At 51.2% G+C, this 27642-nt stretch overlaps 1 protein-coding gene across 10 annotated transcripts in view; it reads left to right on the top strand.

The window, feature by feature from the left end:
* Positions 1-1224: 1224 nt before the first annotated feature.
* LOC118618285 (cytochrome b5) overlaps positions 1225-27642 on the top strand; it is a 49694-nt gene continuing 23276 nt past the window's right edge. For 2 of the 10 annotated variants that reach the window (XR_004957038.1, XM_036244459.1), the window contains exons 1-5: positions 1234-1483; positions 18011-18091; positions 19829-19957; positions 22337-22366; positions 25335-25369. Coding sequence is in view for 4 of the 10 variants with exons in the window: in XM_036244459.1 (XP_036100352.1) it covers positions 1355-1483; positions 18011-18091; positions 19829-19957; positions 22337-22366; positions 25335-25369 (404 nt within the window). In the remaining 6 variants the exon portion in view is untranslated. Of the gene's footprint in view, positions 1484-8544; positions 8563-16227; positions 16230-17782; positions 17847-18010; positions 18092-19828; positions 19958-22336; positions 22367-24304; positions 24371-25334; positions 25370-26063; positions 26287-27642 lie in introns of those variants that run through there. The other 8 variants (XM_036244457.1, XR_004957041.1, XM_036244456.1 and 5 more) reach the window with 8 other exon arrangements.

Genomic DNA, 27642 nt, shown 5'->3' with positions numbered 1-27642 from the left:
AATTGTACCAAACCTTTAAGGAATAACACCAATTGTACATAATGCCTCAGAAAAACAGAAAAGTGAATACTTCTCAATTTGTTTTATGAAGCAGTATTACTCTGATACCCAAACCAGACAAATGTAATGTGTAAACAGAAATATATTTCCTATCTCGTAAATATAGATGCAAAAATTCAACATATAATTAATACATAAGTTTACTCGATACCATAAACAAGTGGGGTTTATTCCCAAGATGCAAGGCAGGCTGAGTATTTGAAAATCAATGTATTCTATTGTACGAAAAGGCTAGCGGGCACTTGGGATGCTTGGGAAAATGTTTTCTTCTTGATGGCCGTGCATTCCTATGGAGGAGGCAAGAGGGTAGGGACCAACATTCACCCAGCACCTAAAGGTGGAGGAACCGTGCTCAGCCCTCGGGAGGATGACCTGCACATGCAACGCACCCTGTCGTGTAAGTTCTTTTGGAATGAACTACCATTGACGAAAGGGGCCTTAACAAATACCAGACGAATTCTTCCTATATAGGTCCCGTAGGCTTCTGGGCAGGTGTTCCTCCAGGTTACTCCCAGGACCATCCATCATTTAGGAGGCACCTAGGCGACGCACTGTTGGGACAAGACGAGGACGCTCATATCAGAACCCGCCTGGCCAGTGGTCAACAACGGAGAGGTGCTTCGGCAACACCGAAACCATCAAAACGCCTTCGCCTTTTACAAACAGTCCGGGGTTTGTTCTCCTGTGCGCTGGGCAGTCGGGCCGGGGGCGTGGAGGCAGTTAGGCGAAATCAGAGCCCACGAGGCCCGTTTCTCACCGGCGCGACGCTAACCATTCACCCGAGGCTCCCGGTGGAAAGAGAGCGGGCCTGGCTGAGCTGACTTGACTAGGAAACAGCGGCGGCGCCGACGTGCGGTCGCTGCTCCGCAGAGTGCGCGCCGCGCTGGCCCCCGAGGAACATGCCGCGGTCCGTCCTTCCCGCGCACGTGGGCCCCGCCGTCACACGTGTCATCCGCCCGCCACCCCCCGCGGCCTCGCTTTCTGCGCAGGCGCAAGGGAAGTCCTGCCTGGCCTTGCGCACACTCGGCATCTTCTTCAGCCAATCAACGCCCGCTTTGGGCGGGGCGCGAGGGGGCTGGTGGAGGGAGTCGGTCGAGGGCGGGGCCCTGGAGTGACGCGGATTCTGGCCAATCATCGGAGGCCGTCAGCACCCCGCCCCTCCGAGGTGCCGGTTGCCCTGCCCCGGGCGCCGAGCCGGGAGGCCGGGAATGTCCCGGCCCTGGCTCGTTGAGACGCGCTGTGCTGCGCCCGGCTGGCTGGTGTCTGCAGGCCCTGAAGCTCGCCGCGTTCCGAAATGGCCGAGCCGTCGGACAAGGCCGTCAAGTACTACACCCTGGAGGAGATCCAGAAGCACAACCACAGCAAGAGCACCTGGCTGATCCTGCACCACAAGGTGTACGATGTGACCAAATTCCTGGAGGAGGTGAGTGGGAGAAGCCCGGCGCCGACCGAGGCCGGACGGTCCCAGCCGGGACCTGTGGTTCGCGGCGCGCTCCCGAGCCCGTCACCTGTCTGTGCACACCTGTCTGCACCTCCGGGAGCGGTCCCCGCGGCGGCGCCCCCTGCGCCCCTGTGTGCACCCCTGGGAGCGCCCCCGCTCTGCGCACCTGTGCGGGCCCGCCTGCGGGGCCCGGAGGCGCACGGCCGGCGCTGCCGTGGAAGCCCCTGCGCGGGCGTGCGGGTGCGGGGCACCACCCAGCATTTAGTGGGAGACAAAGTCGCGGCCGGATCGGCTTCCCTGGCTGAGGGCGCGGCTACGCGGAAGGGTGTTGAAAGCCCCGTTTTCTCCCTAAGTTTGCATAGACGGGATCTCCGTCTGGGACGGGGGTCTTCCCACTTCGGGTGTTCCCGAGTGGATTCCTAAAAGGAGCAGGTTGAATGCGATCCCCCCAACCCCCACCTCGTGAGCGGCGGGGGCCCTCCCGAGGGGACTCCGAGGTCGTTCGGAGGTCGGGTTGTATGGGCCGCACCCACACCGACCCGGTGATTGTGAACAGACCAGCTGAGGACTTTGCAGCGAGGTTCAGAGTTTGCTCCTGGGACTGAGTGTGGGCGTGAGGCTGGCCTTGACAGAGAAGGGAGGAGGAGGAGCACAACAGTGAAAACGCTGCCGGTGGGACTTGATCCTAAAGCAGATTTGGACGTTGTGAAATGACTTTGCTTAACGTAAAGGGAAACATTCCTTTGATAAGATTCTTTGCTTTAGATGATCATTTTCAAAGTAAATTCTTAGGGGCTTTTCTTTGCTCCCTTTGGAGGTGTTTTATCACTGTGGGGGAGTCTGAGTCATAATTCTTAACTTACTGTCCTTCACCCCCCAGACAATAGAAGAGAATGTTTAGTGGTGGGAATTCTTACATACTTTTAAGGGATCACTGAGATGGAGGCCTGGGGTTAGCTGGATCACAATTGACATCAAGGGACTTGTTTTGCAGAGAATTAAAAAAACAAAAACAAAAAACTGTTTTGACAAAGGATGGACTTGATGTTTATCAGTAATATATTTTACCATGAACTTGTCATTTGGTGGCTTGTCAGGAGATAAAATAGTGTCCAGACTTAGTTAGGAGTGGTTTCTAGTTGAGAATCACATCTGATCTGTTCTGCCCCTGAGGCTGAACTACAGGGCTCGTTTGCCATTAGTTTCTTGAACTAAAGACCCTGAAGGTAACATCAGGGGTAATTGACACCAGATGTCTACTTGGAACGGTTTCTCCTTCCTTTATGGTATATGTAATTCTGCAGTTTTAGGATCCAGTGTTTGCTTTCTTTACTTGTGTCTATTAAAAATAATAGTACTTATAAAAGATTAATAGGCTGTTTTATATTATGAAGCATTTATTAGTTCTTGCTTTTTCTTTTTTTGTGGGTCCTGTCCTCTACATTGTGTTGTACAGGAACCTTCCCTGGCCTCCCCCCACCAGATGTCACTATCACCCCTCTTCCAGTTGTGCCAATCAAAAATGTCTCCGGTTATTGCCAAATGTCCCCTTGGGGACAAAAAGATTCCTACTTTGGAAGGAGTTCCTGCCCTGAAATGTGTTTTGCATAACTTTTAAGGGTACATTTCTCAGAGGAAATAAGATAATTAAACTTTACTGTAAACCATTTACTGTTACATTTCATTCTTATGAGGCAGGAAGGGGGAATTGCACAAAATGGTCTGAGTTAAACTGGAAAAGCGGCGAACAGGCCCTTTGGTTGGTCAGCTGACAACAGGCTCCCTCTTCCTGTTTTCAGCTGTCTGACTTTGAAAGTAGCTTGGGGGGAATGCCTCTCGAGTAGAACGCGATGACGTGAGTTTATCACTAATATTCGATCATGAATACTTACAGTGAGATAACAAGAAACTGCTGTTTATAGTGATTTAAGTAAAACCCCATTTACAGTGGTCCCTATACACTTTACTTTTCTCGGTCGGTACTTGGTACTATGCTCCTTGTGGTGGTCCCCCTGGGACTTGAGTCTGGGTCCCGAGCTCCGCTCTTCCGGACCTTCTGATCAGTCCATGTGGTACTTGCTGAGCGCCTGTAGTCTCCGTGTCTATCAGGAGACTGGAAGCTTCATTGGAGGAAGCAGGAATACAGAAAACAAGGCTGTGGACAGGAACGGTGACACGAAAGCTGTGTTCAGCGGTTGGGAGTGTCCCTGGAGGGCTGTTGGGGCCTCCTTCATGGGCTCTAGTAAATAGGGCCTCAAGTCAGCAGGGGCCGGAGTGCAAAGGACCCGGCCAGCTCACAGCGGGCTGGATTCAGGTGCGAGAGGGAGGTGGCTGACACTCGAGGTGGACCTACGAGAAGGAGCAGGCAATGCTGAGGGGAGGAGGTCTGCTAGCCTCTTCAACTGGAACCCACCTCACCAGCCCTCCCAGAACATCTGATTGCGCTTTTCGGGACACGTCTTCCATTCCCTGTCTTTACTCTTCGTTGTCACTTTCTCTGATACCTCTGCTCAAGGCAGGGTTCTAGTCTTTGGTTTCCCAGCCCAGGACCATCCTAGGACCCCTGCCCCCGGCTTCCTGCCTCTTAAACACCCCCCTCCCTCCTTCACAGGTCCGCATGACGCCCTGCCATGGGTTTTACTTCTTCCTGGGTCCCCTTGTTCCATTACTAGACGAGGCTATCCCCACTTTTAAAACACAGAGAAGCCCAGAGGATCTGTCTCTTCCCCTCCCCCATCCCCTTTCTCCCATCATTTAGAAGCTCCAGAAATTCATTAAGCCTTTGCATGTTAACTAAAGAATATTCTGTTTCACTAATTTACCTAAATATGAACAGTTTGTTGGTGGGGGGCAGCTTCCTACCTCTAAAGTGAACTTTTAACCACGGGCGAGATCTCCTTACACTATGCATCCACTCATCCACATGGACAACGCGGTTTCCATGGCATCGTTCAGAATACCATAGGTGTATATGCATGTCTGCATTTATACGCATGTCTGCATTTAAACGCATGTCTGTGTTCATGTTGAGAAAATACATAGTTGATGGGTGGAAGGGGGTCCTGTCTGCTGCCTACACTCTCTGTGCCTCAGATGCCTTGTTTAAGGTATAAGTCAGCTGGCAACAGTGCCATCTTCACAGGGTGATTACAAGAATGAATCAGAACAATGCTGGTTGAACGCATAACATGGTCACAGGCCTAGGATCCCTGCATTCCTTCCGTGGCATCGTATGTAGCCCAGTGCTAGTCGAGGTTTTCAGTGAAGGTTCACATTGGGAGGGTGACGCCGAAACAGGAGAGTGTTAACAAGGCCACGGGTGAAGTTTTAGTTGTGTAACGGGCTCTCCTGAAACAATGGCCTTGTGAAGCTGTTGTCATGCTCGAGAGGACAGTGGACACCCGAGAGGCCTACGGGCGCAATGTTAGTGGCCAGCTAAGTAGCGGCAGGTGTTCAGTTACTGTCTGATGTCAGCCTTCGAGATTATGAGCTTAGTTGCCTACATATTCTGAACTAGGTTTTGTTTTGTTTTTTGTTTTTTTCTTTTTCAATCTTGAGTTCTGGTGTTTGAATTTATATTCGTGAAGTGGATCTGGTCGTATGATTACATTATTAGTAGGGTTAGTGATAAGAGAACTTTGAGGGGAAGTTATTGAAATGTAGGCACTTGGGGCCAGGAAAAGAGATGATTTGCTTTCCTCTTTCTGTGATGTGGGCAGCAGCGTTGACACGGTTGTTGAAAGCGCTGTGGAGGGAGAGAAGGTGCCACATAATCAATGACCGTTGCGTTACCTTGCTTTCACGCCAGTAGATGTTTGATTTGTGAAGTAGGGATATTCCTGAAAAATGGTATGAGCACAGTGTCAAGTTGCCCCCTCCTTTGCACGAGGCAGATGGAGACTGGGTTCCCCAGACTGTTTCCTGGGGATCCTGGGTTAGTGATGCGCTGGCTGCGTCTCGCCTGCTGGTTAGCTCCATTCTGCCTCACAGAGCCATTGGCTCCAGACTCACTTTTGCTTCCGTCATCGTAGGTAGTGTCTTTATAGCAGTTTTTGTGGGAAGGACTTGCTTTTTGTTACTTTCCATTGAACATGGTTGCTTGTTTTGCACAGACCACTGGTTCTCTTTTTTTTTTTTTTAATCCTCACCCGAGGACATTTTTCCATTTTTTGTTCAGATAGAGCGGGAGGGAGAGAGAGGAAGAGAGAGAGAGAAACATTGATGTGAAGGGATGCATCGAGTGGCTGCCACCCGCACGACCAACCAGGGCCGGGGACAAACTGCAACCGAGGTACGTGCCCTTAGCGGGAACCGAACCCGGGTCTCTCTGGACCGCAGGCCGACGCTCTAACCGCTGAGCCAAACCGGCCAGGGCCGGACCACTGGTTCTGAGTCCGGGGGACCTCAGTGCTCCTGGGATCTGGGAAGAGACTCTGGGTGCCCGAATCTCAGTGTCTTAATTCTGAAAAAACTGAGCATCTTTACCCTTGATAGGGCTGCCAAATTTAGGGCTAAAATCCTAGATGCCTTTGCTCTTCTGAAGGAAGTTTGATAATATTCTAAATCTCACACTCCCACAAAGTTGCGGTTGCCAATGTCTCTGATGAAAGTAAAATGGAAGTGTCGTAACTTATCATTTAACCTATGTACTTTGGTAAATAAAATTATGAAATCCACGGGAGGATAATAAAAAGGGACCCGTGGTGTTAATGGGGCCCAGATATCGGGGCGAACAGCGGCAGACTCAGTCTCGGGCCCCGGGTAGTGTCAGCCAGTGGCTCGCTGCTTTGGTAGATGTCAGCATAATTTTTTTTTTTTTTTTTGGTAACTTTTTGCTACTTCTGAGAAGAGATTTTAAGAGTGCTTGTGAGGCTACTTTGTTTTTTTGTTGCCGCTTTTTACTGTTTTAAAACAAATACTCGAGATTGTTAACTTTCGTTTTATGTACCCTTAAGGAGAGGAAACCCTAAATTGAAGGGAGCACAGACTGCAGGTCTTTGTGGGTAACTCAAGGAGTAAATAATGCTCGTTTCCCCCAACGCAGCAGCTTCTGTTACTCTGAACATTCTCTCAAACCACAGACCACAGCCAATAAGTATCTTTAAAATTTTTTATGTAATTTATTGGGGTGACATTGGTTAATAAAATTATACGCGTTTCAGGGATACAGTTCTACAGTACATCATCTGTATATTGTGTTGTGTGTTCACCATCACCATTTATCCCCCTTTACCATCTGCTACCTCCCCCCTCAACCCACCTTTCCCTCTGGTAATCGCCATACTGGTGTCTCTGTCTGGGAGTAGTTGTTTTGTTTTGTTTTTGGTTAATCCCGTCTCCTTTTTCATCCAGGCCCCCAACCCCCCCCTCTGACAGCCGTCAGTCTGTTTTCTGTATCTAATGGAGTCTGAAGAGCCTCAGTCCCACTAGGCAGTTGTGGGAAGTGTTGGAGGGGGGTAAGGAAAACCGGATCTGAATCTTAGACCCAGTGTCGAGGTGACCTCTGGCATGTCAGATGCATTCTCTAAGTCAGAGTGTTCTGCTGGAGGTTCTTCAGACAGCTCTGGACGCATGCACCCTTGTGCAACGATTTGTTTTATCTACACGGTGAAATATTCCACATGCCGCTTGGTCACCTTCCTCCCCTTCTATGACGAGGGCACCGCCCCACTGCAGGGAGTCTTGGCTGCCTCCTGCTGTATGATGTCTCATCTCATGCGGGACCACTCCTCTCCTTTCACACGTGGTGGCTTAATGTCCCGCCTGCGGTGATCTTCCTCGGTGAATTTCCATCACCGGCTGAACGGTTATACACCTGCATTTGAAGCATGTCCCCAGGGTGCCCACGTGGGCCATACCAGTGACCACTCACAAGACCCACACAGTAGTGAGGGGCTGTCCCCCCAGGTCTCAGTCCTCTGGTAAAGGAGAGAATTGGTTGATTTTCCACTTCCTCTCCTGAATTATCTGGGTGTGTATTTTTGTTAGAAGGGGAAAGTGGCAGAAACATCTTTTTGGCCCCTTTAACATATAAATTCTCTTAATGGCAACTGCGGCAAGTAATGCCTTGTTTGCCCTAACACGAGCCGTACTGGGGAGCAGTGGCCCGTGTCCCCGTGCTCAGAAAAGTGGCCGGAGGCAGCAGCCTCAGGGAGGATTTCAACAGCAGGGGCTCGGGCAGGGTGTTCTCCACATGCCCTGACATGTGCTTTCTTCCCTGTTACCTTTGAACTTGTTTTCTTGGGACATTCAGTTACGTGTACTCATTAACTGCCTGCCTGTGTCTTTTGTCAAGTTCCACGTGGGACCAGGAGAGTGAGTTGAAGAGGTGGGTGAGATGAGTCGTTCAAGGCCAGGTCAGTAGAATTTGGCCTGTGCAGTAACCTCTGGTTAGTGAGTTTCATGGATGACGGCACAAAGTCACTTTCTTTCTTTTTTTTTTTTAATAAAAAATTTTTATTTATTGATTTTAGAGAGAGAGGAAGGGAGCAGGAGAGAGGGATAGAAACATAGATGAGAGAGAACATGGATTAGCTGCCTCCTACATGCCCCCCACTGGGGATCAGCCCACAACCTGACCGGGAATCGAACCAGCGACCTCTTGGAGCAGGGTCGACGCTCAACCACTGAGCCACACTGGCCGGGCACAAAGTCACTTTCTCACATCCACAGAGTCATGTTTCTAGTCCACCCATGAGGACGGCACATCTAGAACGATGACACTGAACCGGCACTGATGGGGGGCAGGGGCAGGTCCAGGCTTTTCTGTGCCTGGCTCGCAGGGCTGGCAGCCTGGTCTCTTCTGTAGTGAAGGCCTTGGTGTGTCTGTTCCTACCTGTGTCTTTCACACCCACTGTTCTGTAAGCGACAGAGCTGAACTAAGACGGGCCAGGACACAAAACAAATGCAGCCTGCTCCTTCACTTCCCATGTTCTTCAGAAAGGGTTAAACGAGCATCACTCACATCCTTCCCTGCACAGAACTCTCCAGGGGGTGAATAACGCACGTGATAGCAGTGGCCCCTCACTGGACATCCACCGACGTTTCGTGTGTGCCAGATGGTAAGCCAAGATACACAGAACCCTCCTTTGCATTTGTACGGTCAGTTCTGCAAATAAGCCTCTCGGGTTGGTACTGGTGGTGGTGGTGCCCGTTTTAAACGGAAGAAAAATGTGGCTTAGGAGTGTCAGTTACTTGCTCAAATGACATAGCCAGTGAGGATCTAAAGCCAGGATTTAAATCCAGGATGTGGGACTCCCCAGGCCGAGTTCTTCTGCGGACCCCGTGACGGGGGCGTGAGACCGCAGGGTTCTGAGGATAACTCGCGAAGCTGTAAAAGAAAACAGCCACCCCGTTGGTAAATGAGCGAATGGTGGTGCCTTTCTTTCCATCTGTGCCATTTCGCCACGTCGCCGTCCCGAAGGTGAAGGACGCAGCCTTGCGGCTTCTCACAGGGGCGTTCAGAGTGCCGAGACCTGGGGGTCTCCAAGGCCCCTGCTCCTAACACAGGCGTCTGGCTGGAGTTGCGTCCCACCGTGTTGTTTAAGAAAGACTATTGTGCGGAGGGTGCGTGTTGTCACTAGGCTCTCAAATCACTGGCCTGGCACAGCTTGTTCTGGACGGTAACCTGATGAGGTTCCCACTCTGATGAAATCCGTCTGCAGGCTCAGCTAGTGCCCGGCCCGCCCCTGCCGCCCCTCACAGGCTGTCCTCGGTGGTGGCACGCTCTCCTGCTGCAGTGTCCCACCCACCTCAGTGTCGCCTCCAGGGACCTGTGGGAAGTCCGTCCTGTTTCCTCCGCCCCCGTCTTCGTGTCCCGTGGCTGTCAGTGCGCGGGGCGGGACAGCCTTAAGGATGGCACTTCCATCACATGCTTGGTCGCTTGGGTCTCCACGTTGAGTGACATTTGCAGTTGTTACATTCAAGAGTGTAATTTCTGGCCCTGGCCGGTTTGGCTCAGCGGTTAGAGCGTCGGCCTGCGGTCCGGAGAGACCCGGGTTCGGTTCCCGCTAAGGGCACGTACTTCGGTTGCAGTTTGTCCCCGGCCCTGGTTGGTTGTGCGGGTGGCAGCCACTCGATGTGTCTCATTCACGTCGATGTTTCTCTCTCTCTCTCCCTCTCTCTCCCTCCCGCTCTATCTGAACAAAAAATGGAAAAATGTCCTCGGGTGAGGATTAAAAAAAACAAAACAAAAAAACAAGAGTGTAATTTCTGGAAGCAAAAAACGCTCTGCTTAGCTCCTTCCAGTAGCTTCCCATGGCATTTGGGATAAATCCCAGCTGTCTGTCCTGGTCTGATTCTCTCAGCGTGCTCCGGCCCTGCCCCTCGCCCACCTGCGCGAGCGGCACTGTCCCCGGCCACCACCCCCAGGGGAAAGCCTTCATCTCGCTGTCCCTCTGCCAGGTGAACACTCCCTCCGTCACCACCTCCCCCGGACACAGCGTAGTGTCGTCTCCCACAAAGAAGGTTTTCTGTTACATCACCCTCCTATTTCACGTCTCTGCCAGCCCTTACTCCAGGTGATGTCTGCCTTTCTTGTTCACCGGCTGCCGTTCCCCCCAGACGGTGGCCCCGGCCTCCCCCTCTGCCCCGTGCCCTGGCACATAGTAACTGCTCAGTGAACGCCCCTTCAGCTGCCGGGAGGGCACAGTCCGGTGGAGGAACACACAGCGACCTGTCTTCGTTAACATCTTTCTTTCTGTCCCCCCTTTCCCCACACGACTGGCACATACTTGTATTATTATGATGTAACCTCTTCTAAAAATAACCACGAATCTCGCTTCTCTTTCTCAAGGAGAGAGAGTGGTGGCCGTCTTCGGCAGGCTTGCCAGCTCACAGCTGTATTATCTCTGTCCTCACCCTGGTGACCTCTAAAGATGAATCCGTCCTCACCCTGAAGACCTTGAAAGATTAATTTGTCCTCACCCTCATGACCTCTATTTTTTTGGGTACGTGCCCCTAGCGGAACCGAACCCGGGACTCTGGCCCGCAGCCGACGCTCCAACCGCTGAGCCAAACCGGCCAGGGCTCATGACCTCCAAAGAGCACCTAAAGATCATCCCTGTAGAGAATGTTCATTGTCCTCATGTTACCTTGTTTCTGCCGACGCTCGTCGTTTGGTTCTGTGCCTCAGTGGAGCCAGGCAGCTGATTTAACTCACAGAAAGCCCTGGAGGATGAAGGGGGTGGGTGGGGAGAAGGGGGTCCTTCCGGGGTCAGGATTGTCACCAGGTCTGTCCAGGGTTCTCCGTGACAGTATGAGATGGGGGCGGGGGAGAACGGGAACTCGGCTGGTTACTTGAGTGCCTGTTACATGCCAGGCACCCTGCTCCTTATGTCATGTACCCTGTGCCGGTTGGGATGGGGGAGGCAGTGGGAACAAAGACCCGTGTCCTCTGGGCCTCTCTTTGAAGTCGTGGCAGAGCGGGCCCCGAGGTCAGGGCCCGTACCTCCCGGCCCATGCAGTGCCGCCGGGACACAGACTACCCCTGCTGGAAAACCACTGGACTTGTGCCAGAGCATGTCCCGGGGACCGGGGGAGTGTGGGAGGCAGGGTCAGGGCCCACGACGGGGTCCGGCAGGCATCACAAAGGGCAGGGGCTTGCTGTGAGCTTGGGCCCAATGCGTGACTAATGAGGGGTCTCAGTAACTTCAGATAAGTGATACGGGAAAGCGTTCTTTATGAGGTAGTTGGGAGGTGATATATGCTTAATTCTCCCTTCTAATTGCCTCCCCCAATCCAGTGACAGCAAGGGAGAAAACCATCAAACAGTTGTGGACTGAAAATAGTATCAGCTAGGTGTTTGGCCACCAGAAAGATTTATTTGGGAAGAAGGGTTGCAGCCGTGCCAGGAGGAGCAGCATTTCTAGGCAGGAGAAGCAAGTAAGGGAGCGGACGCTGGGACCATCCGGCTGCGCGGTGGGTGAACCTGGATCGCGGGTCAGGTTACCTAGCTTGTGAGGCCGTCCTAGGCCAGCCCCCCCCCCCCACCCCCCCGCGCTCATGGTCTGCTTGGTGGACGGCTTCCGGGTGGTCTTCAGCACTGCGTTTCCATCCCTGGGCAAGGGCCACTCACCGCACCCGCAGCTCTCTGGGTGCCACTGTCTCTGCCTCTGGGCCTTCGCGGTGCCCTTTCCTTTGTTAGACCGCCCCCCTCGCTCCCCTGGTGAACAGGTCCTGACCCCTTCCCGCCACAGCCTGCGCTCCCCTCCCTGGCCCCCCGCGGCCCCCAGCTCCTGGGCCAGTTGATCCCTCCACCTGCTGTGCTGGCTCTGTATCTGCGGCTGACTGTGCGCAGCTGTTGCCTGCCTGCCTGTCAGTCTCCCCCTAGACTGTAACCCTTGAGGCCAGGGCCATGGCTTCCCTGTCGTCGTAGTAACCACCCATCTGGCCAGGGCACTTCCCAGCTGTTGCAGTGGACGGAGGGTCTCCGAAGCCAGCTGGGTGGATGCATGGATAGGCCTTGTGGGAAGTGTCACCCCATGATCTTCAAAGTGAAACAGGGAGTTGATGCTTGTGACCCTGGTCCCGAGCTTTGAGGATTCAGCAAGGGGGGCACATACGGCCCCAGGCAGTGCCACGCAGAGGTGCTCCTCCACGGAGCCCACGCTGAGGGGCCGGGCAGGGGTGGGGTGCACAGAGAACCCAGCCAGCTTCGAGGCCTCATTCTTCGCTGCCTCGGACAGCAGCATCTGGGAGTGATAGAAAGCACTCGGTCAGGCAGCCTGTTGGCTCCTGATATCTTCAGATGGTTCGCTCTCCAGCTCCTTTGAGTTGTCCTCTCTGGCTTCACTCCTGCAGATAATCTCTGCGCACACATTTTTCTGCCTCGTCATTGTTTACCGCACCTTTTCCGGCAGGGCTGTTTGGATTGAAAGGTGCTCCAGGGCGGGTGGACTTTGGGGCCACATAACAGTGCAGCTAAGAGGAAAGGTTTTTCTTGTCGCCTGACTTTGCTTAGTTAAAGCAGCCCCCGGGGGCGGGGGGGATGCCTCCAGGGCACACGGTGACCTGAGTGGGTTCTGCACACCCTTCTGAGGTTTTCCAGGGACAACCTGGCAGCCAGGTAGCACCCTGCGCTGGGGGGGAGGGGTGCACTCCAAATCTTAGTGGGCAAGGCCCAGGAGGGCAAGGGGAATAGTTTTCTTGGGGTCTAGAAATAGGGAGACAGATCTCCCTCTGAATTCCCCAAAGGGTACTGTACTGAGACACTTTATCTTGAAGGCATCCTAAGATCACTCGTTTCTGAAACATAACAGTGCTCCTTTAGTATGCACGTTCCAGAAAGGGGGGGAGGCTGACGGAGGTCGGAAACCAGGTTCTGGGCCTGGCTCCTCACGGACTGTCAGCGTGCGGGTGGGCTTGTTTTCTCCGGACCCCAGGTTCTCCGGCTGTGAATGGAAGGACATGGGGTCCCTGAAGGTTCTTTGCAACCCGGAAGTTCTGGGATTTTCACCCTCAGCCCTTGTGCATGGAGCTCTCCAGCTGAGCCAGGGGCCCTTGTGGCTGAGAGTGCTTTGTGTGGGAGCTGCAGCCTGGGCCCGTGGAAGGGGCGGGGTCGAGAGGCCCTGTGCTGCCCCCGCGGGCCAGATGCCTGTCTGTCCAACGCTGACCCTGTGACATTTGTCCTACCCCTTTGCCCTTTAGGAAGTCCTTGTTTGCCCCTTCACACGGCCTCCCATGGCCTTCCCTCATTTGGTCCATTCTAACTGTCCAGCCTGTGTTAGTCAGGGTTCTCCTGAGAAACAGAACCGATGGGAGACGCACGCACGCACACACATACGCACGCACGCACGCACACACACTCCACAGAGTGGAAGGGGCTGAGAGGAAGGTCAAGGAGGCCCACACTGCCCTCTGTCAGCTGGGGACACAGGGGAGCCAGGGGGGCAAATCCCAGTCCCAGGGCAGGCGATGAGATGAGGCCCAGTTCCAGCCCAAAGAGCCAGGCAGGAAAAGGGGGGCAGGTTTCTCCTTCCTCTGCCTTTTGTTCCATTCAAGCCCTAATGAAACAAAAGGAAGCCCACCCAAAGGGGAGGTCGCTTCCTTTACTGAGGCCTCCTATTCGAATGCTAATCTCATCTGGAAATGCCCTCCCAGACCCACCCAGCAGTACTGTTAGTCTGGGAGTCCCCCAACCAGTCAGGCCGGCCCAGAAGGAGCCCGTGCAGCCTCCTGCGCTTGGCTGGGTTCAGAGGCACCTACCTGTTCCCTAACCCAGCACACCCAGCACGGGTCAGCCCCTCACCTTCATCCCTGCTCGGCGCCTCCTGACGGTCCTCATCTGTGTCTACCCCGTTCATCCAAATTCTAACCGAAAGGGGCCCAGATTCTTTTCGGAGGTATTTATTCAGATGGCCCAGGTTTTAAATAGGGGATACATTAAGACGGTCCCTTAATATTTCTCCACTTGTTTAATGTAAGTGAGGACCTTTGTCCTAGCTGGGCTTTGAGTTTCTCAACACTCGAGAATATGTTGATTTGCACCTTCTATGTGCTTCAGGACTTGAGTGTCTGGCACATGGTTCTTGACAACATGAAGGACTAAGCCCAGAGGTCCAAACACCTGTGCCTAGACCAGGCCGAGGTGGACTGTCCTGTGGCGAGCAGCGCTGCGGTCCAGGTGCGGTGCCCTGTGCCCGCCATGCCCCGGCCAGGCTGCCAGCCCACGCGTGGCCCTGTCTCGGGTCTGGCCTCATCCCTGGGTTAGGTGGGATCACGGCCCGGCTGGCTTCGTAGGGGAAGGGCGACCTGTGGGTTGTCGGTGTTAAGTGTGTGGACTTTTCACAGCAGGTGACCCGACAGTGTTTACCTGGAAGTACGGTGGCACCACCCGGTAGAGAGGAAGTGGGAATCGGAGCCTGTCCTGTTTTTTTTTTTTATCCTCACTCGAAGACATTTTTCCATTTTTTTGTTCAGATAGAGTGGGAGGGAGAGAGAGGGACAGAGAGAGAGAGAGAAACATCGATGTGAGAGAGACACATCGAGTGGTTGCCACCCACACGACCCCAAACGGCGCCGGGGACAAACTGCAACCGAGGTACAAGCCCTTAGCGGAACCGAAACCAGATCTCTCGGGACCACAGGCCGACGCTCTAACCGCTGAGCCAAACTGACCAGGGCGGAGCCTGTCCTGTTTGATAGCTTTGTCCAAAGGACGGTCGGTATCGCTTCACTCATTGCAGAGTTGGTGCCCAGTGAAGAAGAATTTATCAAGTTTGTTTGTAATTTGATCTTCCTTTTTGAGCTCTTACTATTTTTAGAAAACGTGATATTCCTTTTAGATCAATGAGCCCTACACAGGTTCAGCGAGCGACACTAATCGGAATGACCAATCCGTGGGGAGCAGCGACCTCGCCTTCCCTGTCTGTCAGGCGCGGGTGTCGTGAGACACCTGTGAAAGCCACCCCCAGGTCTTCCTTAGTTGCCGGTCCTTCAGCTGGAAGGCCCTGTCCTTCCCTTGAAGTTACTGATACTCGTTCAGCACTTCTGCTTTCCGCCTTTCTCGTATTTCTCTGATAAACCCTCAAATTCACAAGCACAATTACAGCTGTGTTTCTAGTGTCATAACACAGGTGTGTCACCCAGGCTTTTCTGCCTTGCCATTGTGCGCACGGACTCCTTATCCTTCCCTTTAATGCCCCGGGGTTGGCAAAACGGTCGGACAGGTGAGACTGGATCTCGAGACCTGCCGCACAGAAGCGTCGCCTGGTCCTTGCCAGCTTCAGCTTCCAGTTGGCCGCTCCTTGGATGAGTCACCTGACGGGAGCTTCCCCCCCACAGCAGCCTGGCTCACGCTGACCCTCACCTGTGAGCCTCCTCACCCGAAGGGGGCGGCACAGCCTACGCCGAGGGACGAAGGACGTACCTTTCCCAGTTTTCACCTAGGTTGTCTCCATCTCGTGAAAAAGGTCTCTGTGGCCCATGGCTATGCTCAGCAGCCAAGTGACTCATTCCCTTCTGCCTCCCAGGGCAAGTGATTCAATTTCTTGCTAGTATTTCTGCATGTTTGGGACCTATTGGGTAATTCATGAAGAATCCAAACCATGAGACTGTGTCAGTGAAGACCAAAGGTCATTTTTATGTTATTTCTTTAACCTCAAATTAATTGCATGCTTCTTCAGGATCCAATCACATCGTGTGTGTGTGTGTGTGTGTGTGTGTGTGTGTACTTTTATGTGTCCCACACAATGCCTTGCACATGTGAGATAATAAATATTTTGATTAAATGGGTTAGACAGCAATGAAACAATGAGCGTATATGGTCAGAGCTATAGCAGTTCAGGAAGAGGAGAGTGGACTAAAGCCGGAACGGGAAGGTCATCACCAACCGCTAACTGGTTATATCCAGAGAGACCCGGGTTCGGTTCCCGCTAAGGGCACGTATCTCGGTTGCAGTTTGTCCCCGGCCCTGGTTGGTCGTGCGGGTGGCAGCCACTCGATGTGTCCCTTTCACGTCGATGTTTCTCTCTCTCTCTCTTCCTCTCTCTCCCTCCCGCTCTATCTGAACAAAAAATGGAAAAAAAGTGTCCTCAGGTGAGGATAAAGAAAAAAAAAGAAACATAGATGAGAGAGAACATTGACTAGTTTCAGGAGCAATGTGGAATGATCTGTGTTTGTCTCATTTATTTGTCCAGAAATTACTTACAAACATTTCCCTGTGTCAGCCACATGCCAGGCATTGAACTGGGTAGGTATTAGGCGACAGTGATGAACACGACAGGTAGACGTCTCTGTCCTCCTGAGTCTTACAAACACGCTGGTGTAAACATAACTGCAGATGGTAGGTGCTGGGGCAGAGGCCATGTGTGGGCATACGGGCAGGGTCTTTTATTTTAAAAAATTGTTTTTTCTTTACTGATTATTTTTAGAGAGAGAAGAAGGGGGAAGGAGAGAGAGATAGAAACATGGATGAGCCCTGGCCGGTTTGGCTCAGTGGCTGGAGCGTCAGCCTGCGGTCCAGAGAGACCCGGGTTCGGTTCCCGCTAAGGGCACGTATCTCGGTTGCAGTTTGTCCCCGGCCCTGGTTGGTCGTGCGGGTGGCAGCCACTCGATGTGTCCCTTTCACGTCGATGTTTCTCTCTCTCTGTCTTCCTCTCTCTCCCTCCCGCTCTATCTGAACAAAAAATGGAAAAAAAGTGTCCTCAGGTGAGGATAAAGAAAAAAAAAGAACATGGATGAGAGAGAACATCGACTGGCCGCCTCCTGCATGCCCCCCACTGGGGATCGGGCCCACAACCTGGGCATGTGCCCTGACCGGGAATCGAACTGGTGACCTCTCGGTGCAGGGTCGACGCTCGACCATGGAGTCACGCCGGCGGGCTACAGGCAGGATCTCTTAGACCAGAATCAGCAGGGGCTCTGAAACCTGCCGTGGTCAGAGCATAAACGCGGGCAGGGGGAACCACCTCTGGGAGGCCAGCCATGCAAGCAGAGGCACCTGTGAGGGTGCTGAGGCGCCCACCCGAGTTTGGAGTTTGAGCTTCGGCTGGAGCTGCGGCCTGGACTTGGTCTTTGATTTGGGCGGTGCTGCCCGGAGGTGCACCGAGCGAACTGTCACGCAGGCGGTTGCGTGTGGCCAGTGTCTGGGGCTCAGGCAGAGGGTCAGCGTTCGGCTGCCGTCCTAGGAAAACCGGTAATGTGGTCGGGAGACGCAGAGAGACCCGGGAGAGCCACGCAGGTGGAGATGGACACGCAGGTGGAGAAGGACACCGCCCAGTCGCGCCGAGATGCGGTGCAGTAAGGTCGGTGTGAACCAGAGCCCGCTGTCCTGGAAGCATCCGAGGAGCAGAGGCCCCTGCGCAGCGGGCAGTCAGATGGCTTCGGGACCTGGGCGCCAGCTGACTGTGTACCCCACAGGGTTTACCGTGTCTCCCTGCGGTGTCCTTAGGAGGGGGTAGGGTTGTGGCAGTTAATGTCTTCTGTGTTCCGGACTTTGCCAGTCTTTTATCTTTTCAAATACACTTCCCATTTATGTCTCTGTAAATTACCGTTAACTTACAGATGCAGAGTGCAAGCGCTGTTCTCAGTTATTTTCTCGGGGCTCCTGGTTTGTACCTGGGGAGATAGCTCTGCTGTCCGAGCAGGGCACGTGTGGGGGACTGGAGAGATTCCCCCCGATGGGCGCGGGGAGTGTGTGTGCGGAGGTGCTGGAGCCTCTACCCAGCTCTCCTTCCAGGATCCCGCTCCTGGCATCGGGCTCCCTCCTCCGATCGCTTGTGCAAGACAAAATCTGGGCCAGCCCAGTGCGTCTGGTCTCACATCACCTCCGTCCCTGGACAGGGGGCACTGGGCGCTCCGTCAGGTCGCATCGCAGTTGAGGGTTGAACTGCCCTTTTGTTTCGAGGTAAGAAAGTTGTGTTCCTCTCAGTGAAGCGGAATGTTTACTTTCTCCATTTCAGCACTTTAAAGACCAAGTGCTATATTTTTAAAACTTGCCTAATGTTATGATTCTTTCTAAGAGGCCAATCTATGTTTTTAGCTTCATTCGAAATTTCCTCTGGAAGATAGGTTGTCCTGGAAAATACGATAGACTCTGGGCGATTTGCCTGTCCTCGGGGACCCTCAACAGGACCACAAGTTAAGGAGCTCGTGAGTTAAGCCAGCTGCCTGGAAGGAGCCGCAGCCTGAATTTGCATAATGTGTGTGTGTCGGTCACGTTGCATCTCCCTTGTTGCTGGCTTCTCAGTTCCAGCCACAGTGTCATCACCACAACCTACAAACGCATCCAGAAGCTTCCCGCTGGCTTTGGGGTGAGCCTGCCCCAGCCTGCATCCCGTGCTTGCTAAAGTGGACTTCCAGAATTCTGAATGCCCCAAACAGCAGACACTTAACCCAGTTCAGAAATACCTGCATGATGTAACATTATGTAGCTATTTACAAAGCCACACCAAGGAATGACATTGGAAACTATTTAATAAAAATGCTGGGTAATATTTATTGGTTGTATGTTATATGCTGGACGCTTATAACAACAGGTTTTATCCTCTGAAATTAAGTACGTACCATTATTTCCCCAAGTTCATGTAAGAGGAGTAACCACTAGGCACACTGTCTCTGTACCATGTATGATAATCTGCTTTTAATCTAACAAAACTGTGTGCATAAGGTAGCGATCGCAGCGTGCTTTTTAAAACTATTCACACATATGCCTGTGTAAGCCCAGGCTTCCCCAGACCATCGGATTATGGGTGATTTTTTTTTCTTTCCTTTTTGTGCTTTCCAATTTTTCTATAATGTAGAGGGATAACTTTTACACATAGTAGAGAAAAAATAAGTAAATTTGTTTAGCACTAGATATGTTTAAACAAAGGAGGAGGAGAGACAGGTGTCAAAGCAAAATAATTATCCACCTCCTCAAGTGTCACGTGCCGCTACATCTTCCACTATTGGGACAAATTAGGACGAGACGACAATCAGTTGTGCAAGCCAGAGTGTTTTCTTAGTTATTGGACACTCAGGCGCTTAGCTCAAGGGCAGGTGAATTTAATCTAAGGTAATAATGAAGCTCGAGTTAAGAAGGTTCTGGCCCACTACAAGTGTACTTAGGATGACACAACCAAGAACTCTCCATTTACTTGCCTTGGCAGTGTCCTTGGCTGGGCCTCCATGTGAGCCCCTCCCTGCATTGGGACCATCCTTGGTTTTACCAGTTAAAGCAGCGAAGAGCACGGAAATGCTTGGATTGCACAAGAAGCTCTTTCCGCCCCTCCCCTGTAGCCGTGAACCCCTTCCTCTTTGCTTCTGTCCCCTGTCAAGGACACATTCCCATGGCAGGTTTTGAGCAAGTCAGTCTTCTGTCCAGAAGGTAGTTTCTGCAAGAAGCAGGGGACACGCCTACCTGTCCACGAGGCTGTGTCTTCTCTGTACTTGGCAGGTTGACAGGGTACTTTTCAAAGATGAATTATCATCTAAGGCACAGGGGGTGTGTTCACACTCAGACCTAAGAAGTCAAAGGGATGGGACTAAAACAATAGATTAGATAGAGATTGAGAACAGCAATTTTGACAGCTTTATGGAATAGCAAAAGAGATGGTCACCAGAGGATTAGCCATATCTGCCTAATGCTTTTACTGCCATCTGAATGACCGGGGAAAGAACCCCTCACCACTGGAGAAGGTTTCTACTGCTCTTTCAAGAAGCATTTGAATACAAAGGAGTAGATTGTTTCCATCCACGTTGTGGACGAGTTATACTCACAAGTTGTCATCCGTGACTTCTGGAGTAACCTATGTGGTCTAGAAACTGGCTGCTTCCTTGATCTCATTTGTTTGGATAAAAAAATATTTATTTTTTTCATGTCTGTGTATCTGTCTGTGTTTTGAACAGCATCCTGGTGGGGAAGAAGTTTTACGGGAACAAGCTGGTGGAGATGCTACAGAAAACTTTGAGGATGTCGGGCATTCGTCGGATGCTAGAGAACTCTCCAAAACATATATCATCGGAGAGCTGCATCCAGTAAGTGCCTTTTGGGGGCCTTTGCTTCTTTCTCTGTAAGGTTTTGGGTTGACCTTACTCAAATCTGTAGACTTGCAAATTAAAAAAAATTTTTTTTCTTTATTAATTTTTAGAAAGAGAGGAAGGGAGAGGGAGAGAGAGGTAGAAACATTGATGAGAGAGAACATGGATTGGCCGCCTCCTGCATGCCCCCCACTGGGGATTGGGCCCACAACCTGGACATGTGCCCTGACCGGGAATCGAACCGGTGACCTCTTGGTGCCTGGGTCAATGCTCAACCACTGAGCCACTCTGGGCGGGCTAGCCATGCAAATTTAAAGAGGAGTAAAGTAGGACAATTCCTCCTGATTTTACAACACCATTTTTGTCAGAAACAAATTGCCCAGAAATATCCTTGCATTTCCCTGGTCGCATCTTCCACCAGCATGTCGAGTCAGAACCCTGTAACCCCAAGGCCGAGCGCTGGGGACAGTGTGTCTCAGACTTGAAGTATCAGCAAATAGCAAATTTTAGAAGGTGGGGGGTATAAACCCAGTATAATTTTTTTTATTGATTTCTTTTTTTTTTGTCCTCACCCGAGGATATTTTTCCATTTTTTGTACAGATAGAGTGGGAGGGAGAGAGAGGAAGGGAGAGAGAGAGAGAAACATGGACGTGAAGGGACACATCGAGTGGCTGCCACCCGCACGACCAACCAGGGCCGGGGACAAACTGCAACCGAAGTACGTGCCCTTAGCGGGAACCGAACCCGGGTCTCTCCGGACCACAGGCCGACGCTCTAACCGCTGAGCCAAACTGGCCAGGGCTTGATTTCTTTTTTGACCAAGACATTTTCTAAGAGCCTCCCTTCTGTTTTCATTAGTTTGAGACTCTTTTAGTCTGAAATATGATTTTAATTACGAAAAATAAGCTGTGTGAAATGAGTAGGTTCTGCCTTCAGTAGAACTTCACTGCAGACTTTCGGGACGCCCTCCCCGGTCCGGGCCTTGAGCAAACACTGGCCTGCGTTGGCCTCAATCGCAGGCCGGGGCCGTGAGACGAGCTCAGGCCCTTCTGTGGCTCCTTCTGTGGCTCGTAGTGACCGTGGTCGGCGTCCGCTAGTCTGAACGGAAGGATCAGGGAGACAGCTGCAGGCTTGGAGGGGCGGCGGGGCTGTGTGGCCCCGTGAGCAGTGGGCTCCTTGTGTGCGGGGTGTGAGCAGAGGGGTGGGGACGATGGTCTTCAGCGAAGCCTGCAGGTGGGGACCATTTTAGGGCGTGTCCACATTTCCACTGAGTGGAGCATGGGACGGTGGAGATGGTACTTTAAGAAAAGAAACTTCTTTTATCTGGAGAGTCTTTACCCACAGACTTGCATCCTCATCCTTCACCGAAGGGGACTGGTTTGACGGTGATTGGGGTCCTGCCCTGAGACATTCCTCCCGTCCGTCCTCTTCCTCCAGAGCTTACAAGCGTAGAACGGTGGCTTTTTAGGCTGTGGCAACAGCGTTATGTCTCTTCTGCCTACTGGGCTCACCTGTGTCAGCTATAGACGCACTGTATTTTGGACTGACTCAGCCAGAGGTTTAAGTCGATTATAACCCTGCAACTGGGAAATTGCAGGAATTCACTGAGGACATCACACATTGTACACACACTCAGATACATACATACATAGTGTATACATAATGCATATACACATGTGCACACACACATGTGCACACACACACAAATCATATACACACATACATACACACATGTACACATGTATACACACAAATCATACACATATACACAATGCATATACACACATACATGCACATATGTATATACACAAATCATACACATATACGCATATACACATGCATACATGCACACATGTACATGCATGCATATGTACACCAATCATATACACACACGTATATACACAAATCATATACACATATATGTACACACACATACACAATGTATATACACATGCACATATATACATAAATCACACACATGTACACAATGTATATACGCACATACACAATGCATATACACATACACACATTTGAGAAGATGGACAGGAAGAATCCGATTGCTCAGCTGCTCCCTGAAGTGAAGATCAGAATCTGAGTCTAGGAAATACACAGTCATCCACATAAATATGACTGTCACGGATGCTGTTCTAAACCTGGAAGTCTGGATCAAATACCCCTCAGCACTCGGTCTGCTAACAGCCTTTGCAGTCAAGTCCGCGGGATCAGACTTTGTCTCTAACAGCCTAGACCGAGGAACCTGAAATGGTGATCACTGCACAGTGATGTGTTTTAGAAATCTCAGTAAAATGAGCACTTTGGAAATGGTGCTTTTGTGGGCGTTTTCCATTCTGAAACGTGCCTTGTTTTCATTGCAGGATGACAGATCAAAGATATCCAAGCCTCCGGTAAGTGTGACCACGCCAGGTCTCTCAGTGGCCGTTGTTAGCACCCCTGTGTCTCGTCCATGCAAACTGGAGGGCGAAGGCCTTTTGCTGACCTGACTGAGGCCGCACAGGGGTGTGCTTCTAGGTTAGATGAACGTGAAACCTGTAGGGTTGGCTCAGCAAACTTGTCTGTTTGTGTAGACCAGCCATTATGTTTCATTAGGAGAATTGTGTGTTCTCTTCACAAGACCCTCAGGGCTTTAAGTAATTTTTCCATCATGATTATCAGTGGATGTCTTTTGAAGAGCTAACTACTTTCTGTAACCAGAAAGATTTGACTCAGCCCCGTTTTCAGAGAATGTAAAGTCGGATGGACCAGAGGTCCTAGTTCTTAACCCTTTGAGGGCACCAACCATGTCTTCATCTCCACATCCTGGGACACAGTAGATGCTCAGTAAATACTTACTGGATAAACTTAATATTATTTAAATTAAATAATAACTTTCTGGTGCATGTTTCCTTAGGAAAGGGAGCTATTTCTAGGAATAATGATTTTGTGCCTGGTTCTCCAGCCCTTCTCTCTGAGCTGACCATTTCGCTCACATTTGAAGATAAATCCATAGTGACAATTGGGGACAGCAGCCCAAGTCCCTGAAAAGTGCAAGTAGGAAAAATAGTTCTGGGCCTGTAATCCAGGATTGTGGAGGAAGTTTTGCTGAGAACAAATGACAGAAAGTGTAATTTTTTCTGTTCTGGTCTATGCTCTTGGTTTCATTGGAGAGAAGACAGCATAGGGCTCTGGTGGACTCATCTACCCGCTGCTGCTGACAAGACATTGTCTCAAAGTAATTACAAGAAAACCAAGCAGTTAATCTGGGATCCAGGGAAGGTGAAGACAGTGACGCTCAGACCTTGTCCCAAGCGTTGACCTTGTTCAAGGTCACACTGCAGCACCATGGCCAGCACCCATCTCAGGCCTGGCAGCTGCCGTCTCTCAAGTTTATGTAGGCTCTAGACTTGGCAGGAAAGGCATCAGTCTGTCAATGGTATTTTTAGGAAAGAGTTCCAACTAAGGAATGGGCTAAGGTAGGTGAACTTCCAAATGAGACGGCTTCGATCCGCACAGGCTCAGTGGGCTTTGCACGCCTTTATAGAGAGATCGTAGTGCACTGTTTTCATTGTCAACCTCCTGGAAATGGAACCCCTCAACGTCACAGAGGGAACAGGTGGCAGAGGCGGTAGCCAAAACCATTGTCTTTTCTCCGTTTGCTGTTGACATATTGGTTAGTTACAGGCCCAAAGCCCAACTTAGCCCCGTCAGAGCACTGGACAGGAAAAGCTGTCTCCTTGCTCATCTACGGGCAAATTGGCAATTGACACCTCCTTTCACGCTCAAGCACCCTGGGTGGGTTAAGAGCCTAACAGATAACAAGCCATCAAAATCCTATATGGTCTTTGAGTTCAGCTCTTTACAAGTGCACTGTTGCTGCTGGAGGTGATGGCGCCCAGGCGGTGCGGGGGAGGAGGGCCCCCAGCCGAGTGCCTGTACCAGAGTGGCGGTGTGCGCTTGCCTGCTGTGCGCCATTCAGGCCTAACTTGCTGGGGTGACAATAATATTTTCCCTTCAATGAACTGTTGTGTTTCAGAGCTGATTATGTCTCTCTCTCTTTTTTTTTTTTTTGTTACGTGCCCCTAGTGGGAACTGAACCCAGGACTCTCTGGTCCGTAGGCCGATGCTCCAACCACTGAGCCAAACTGGCCAGGGCTGTCTTTTTTTTCTAATAGCCAAATAATAGTTTTGCATATTCTGTTCCTTCTAAGCATCTTTGTTAACTTTATTTCTAATAGCCAAAATTTGAAACAGCACCTTTTGTAGTCTCTAGGATTGCCCATTGCTCAAAAAGATAGTACATGTAAAGTGTTCTTTTTCAATGACTTATTTCCCCCCTCCCATGTCAGGAATCCTAACGGCCACGTTCCCAGGTTGGTGCGCCTCGAACTGCTCTGCTTGCTGGTCCCTAACAGGTCTCCGCCCTTTGAGGGGCCTCAGTCAACTGCTGTGTGAGCTTCGCCTCAGCGCAGACCCTGCTGCGTGTTTTGCTAACGGGGTTTTGTCCTGTGCTTTGGGGCGCTGCAGAGATGAGCCGCTGCTGCCCGCTCTGTGGCTTCCTTCCTGTGCGGCACTAACGCTTCTGCTGGTGTGGATTTCAGGAAAGTGCTTAACCCTCTGCAAGCCCGGAGCAGGCTCTGCCTCCCCACGGCTGCAGTCGCTGGCTGTGTGGGGCGGGGTGCATCTTCCAGCCCTCCGAGGTCACTGCCCGTGCTGGCCACTCTCGGAAGCTGCTGGGGGCTTGACAGGCTGGACCTGTGAAAGACCCCAGCACCCAGCGCATCCTTTTCTGGAGGTGTCTTGGTGGGTGACAGTGTGAAGTCAGTCCCCAAGGCCTCCGGTGTCTTTCTAGAACTGCCTTGTCAGAGTTACAGATAAGATTGGCAGTTCTTAATTTATTTTTCTTTTTGGTTGACACGTCTTTTAATGTAATTTGGTGACACTTATTACTTCATTTAAGATTTGGATGAAATAAGTGTTTTTGTGGAACGTTTTATTTCTGGTTTTGAAGAATTAAACTCTCTCCTGAAGGTAATATGTGTGTGTGAATTGTGTCTGCTGTCCTTGTCTATGTTCAAGTATTTCAATATCTGTTGAGTGTAGGATATCTTAGGTAGCCTGTTAATTGTTAACATTTTCTTTCAAATTCTCTAGGTTATTTCGTAAGTAATTTAAATACAGAGCATTCTTAAATTTTTTTTCTTCTGAAAAAACGTGAAATTAGGCATTTTAGTGAAAAGAAGTATATGGTGTAATTTTTCCTTTCAATGTCTTTTTGAAGAAGACAGTGAATGAAATACCATGATGCTATTTTAAAACAGGTTTTCAGTCGGCTGTTCTCTTTAACTTATTTTACTCTCTCTCTCTCTCCCATCTCAGGAAACTCTCATTACCACGGTTGACTCAGATTCGAGGTATGTGGTATTTTCACAGTGTTTTTGTGATCAGAAGGCTCTTAGTGTCAGAGTTGGACTAGAGGCCTGTCCCCACCCCAGAGCCTCTTCTGCTGCCTGGGCTCCCTCAGAGCCCCCTTCAGTGGCCACGCAGGGGTCACCTGCACGCGATGCCCAGACGGCTCAGGGCATTCTCCCCTAGACGGTACACAGCTCAGACTGGGGACATGTTCAGAATGAGCCCGATTCCGCCCTCCAGCTGCCCCGGCCGAGGGAACAGAGAGAACAGATTCGTCTCCTTTCCCCAGGGCTGCCCGACCCTTTCGTCTCTGGACAAACGTCATTTCCGTCCCTGTTTCACCTGGGGTCAGTCCCTGACGCTGTGGCGATTCCATCTCTCTAAGCACGGTTCAGGTCTCTGTGGGCCCTGAAGCTGACCCCCCGAGCCAGGTGCCCTGGTCCCTCGTCTGTGGACTACATGTCTTCATCTGAGTCCGAGATCGTAGGAATGTTTTGGGCAGCTCTGTTACATTCACTTCTGTAATTGCATCATACATATGTATCCAGGACCCCCCAGCTCCAAACCCCAGATTGACACCTATTTTGTTCCGCCCTGTCCAAGTCCACTGCTCTGTCTGTGGGTGTTCCGGCACCTTCCCTGCCCCCGGCAGTACCCCGCCTTAGTCTTCGCGGTCATGTCGCTCCCTCTGAACAGGAAGCTGAAACCCCCCAAAATGAAAATTACACTTAATCCTTCTAATCCTTTTGCGATGAAATCTCTGTGTGGAACTGGATCTTTGAATGGGTTGATGTGTGCAGAGGATGGAAGCACGGACCGCGAATGGCAAACACTGGGTACGCACACAGGTGTTGTCTGGCTTTATTCAGACTCTGAAACCTGCATGTTAATTTCAGTTTCCTAAGAAATGGTAGATTCAGATCTCAGATCTACGTAGCTCTGTCCCTGATTTGATCCGTAATCTGTCATGTATGGTAGATCCAAAACTCTGGGCCTCAGACTGAACACTGCCAGTTGGGGTCTTTGTGAACTTACACCTGTGGGAGCAGAGCAGGTGTTTACAACACGTGCGTAAAGATGAGGCTGGTCCTCTCCCCGAAACATAGTCACAGGTGGCAGAGCGGTGGTGCCGGCAGCAGCCTCAGTCACTATCCTGTTCGAACCCTTGCCTTTCTCCCCAGCTCAGGGCACGGGCTTCGCCCTTGGCTGTAGCACGTGCCGATGGCTCACCCACGAAGAGAACGTTGCTCTTCTGGTTCTCAACTCCGTGCTGTTATAAATTCTGTGTTTTTTAAAAAAATTCTCACCCAAGGTTATTTTTCCATTGATTTTCAGATAGAGTAGGAGGGAGGGAGGGAGGGAGAGAGAAAGAGAAACATCGATGTGAAAGAGACCCGTCGATTGGTTGCCTCCCTCGTAACAAGGACCGGGAATGGCACCTGAGACTCTAGTCTGGGTCCAGTGCTCCAGCAGCTGAGCCAAACCTGCCAGGGCATTAAATTCTTAATGACTTATGAAACTAGAATAAAGCCTGTAGGAACATTTCCTTTGGGAGCTTGTGGCCTAACCCAGAGTTGATGTCCTTTATTTATTTATTTTTAAAAAATTATTTTCCTTTATTGATTTTAGAGAGGGAGAGAGAGAAACATCGATGAGAGAGAACATCCATCGGCCGCCACCTGCATGCCCCCCACTGGGGATTGGGCCCACAATCTGGGCATGTGTCCTGACCGGGAATAGAACCGGCGACCTCTTGGTACATGGGTTGATGCTCAACCGCTGAGCCACACTGGCAGACTGATGTCTTTTAATTTATTTTATTTTTTATCCTTATCTGAGGACATTTTTCCATTTTTTTCCATTTTTTGTTCAGATAGAGTGGGAGGGAGAGAGAGAGAAACATCGACGTGAAAGGGACACATCGAGTGGCTGCCACCCGCACGACCAACCAGGGCCGGGGACAAACTGCCACCGAGGCACGCGCCCTCAGCGGGAACTGAACCCGGGTCTCTCTGGACCACAGGCCGACGCTCCAACCGCTGAGCCAAAGCGGCCAGGGCCAGACTGATGTCCTTTAGATAAGTCACTAGTTCTCGGCAGTAGCATCCTTTGGAGCAGTGATTCGTAGCTGTTCGTATAAGTTTATAGAAATAGTTCTAAGTGGAACTGTGGTGGGGGAGGGGCCATCAGTTTTCTTGTGAGTCTAGAACAATAGAGGAATTGCCAGGATACCAGCTTGCGTCACTTGGCAACTCGGAGTGGTCTTTCGCTGGAG

The sequence above is a fragment of the Molossus molossus genome, unplaced genomic scaffold, assembly GCF_014108415.1.
Source record: "Molossus molossus isolate mMolMol1 unplaced genomic scaffold, mMolMol1.p scaffold_m16_p_6, whole genome shotgun sequence".
NCBI lineage: Eukaryota > Metazoa > Chordata > Mammalia > Chiroptera > Molossidae > Molossus > Molossus molossus.
The sequence above is the reverse complement of the archived record's forward strand: the minus strand, read 5'-3'. Positions and strand labels throughout refer to the sequence as shown.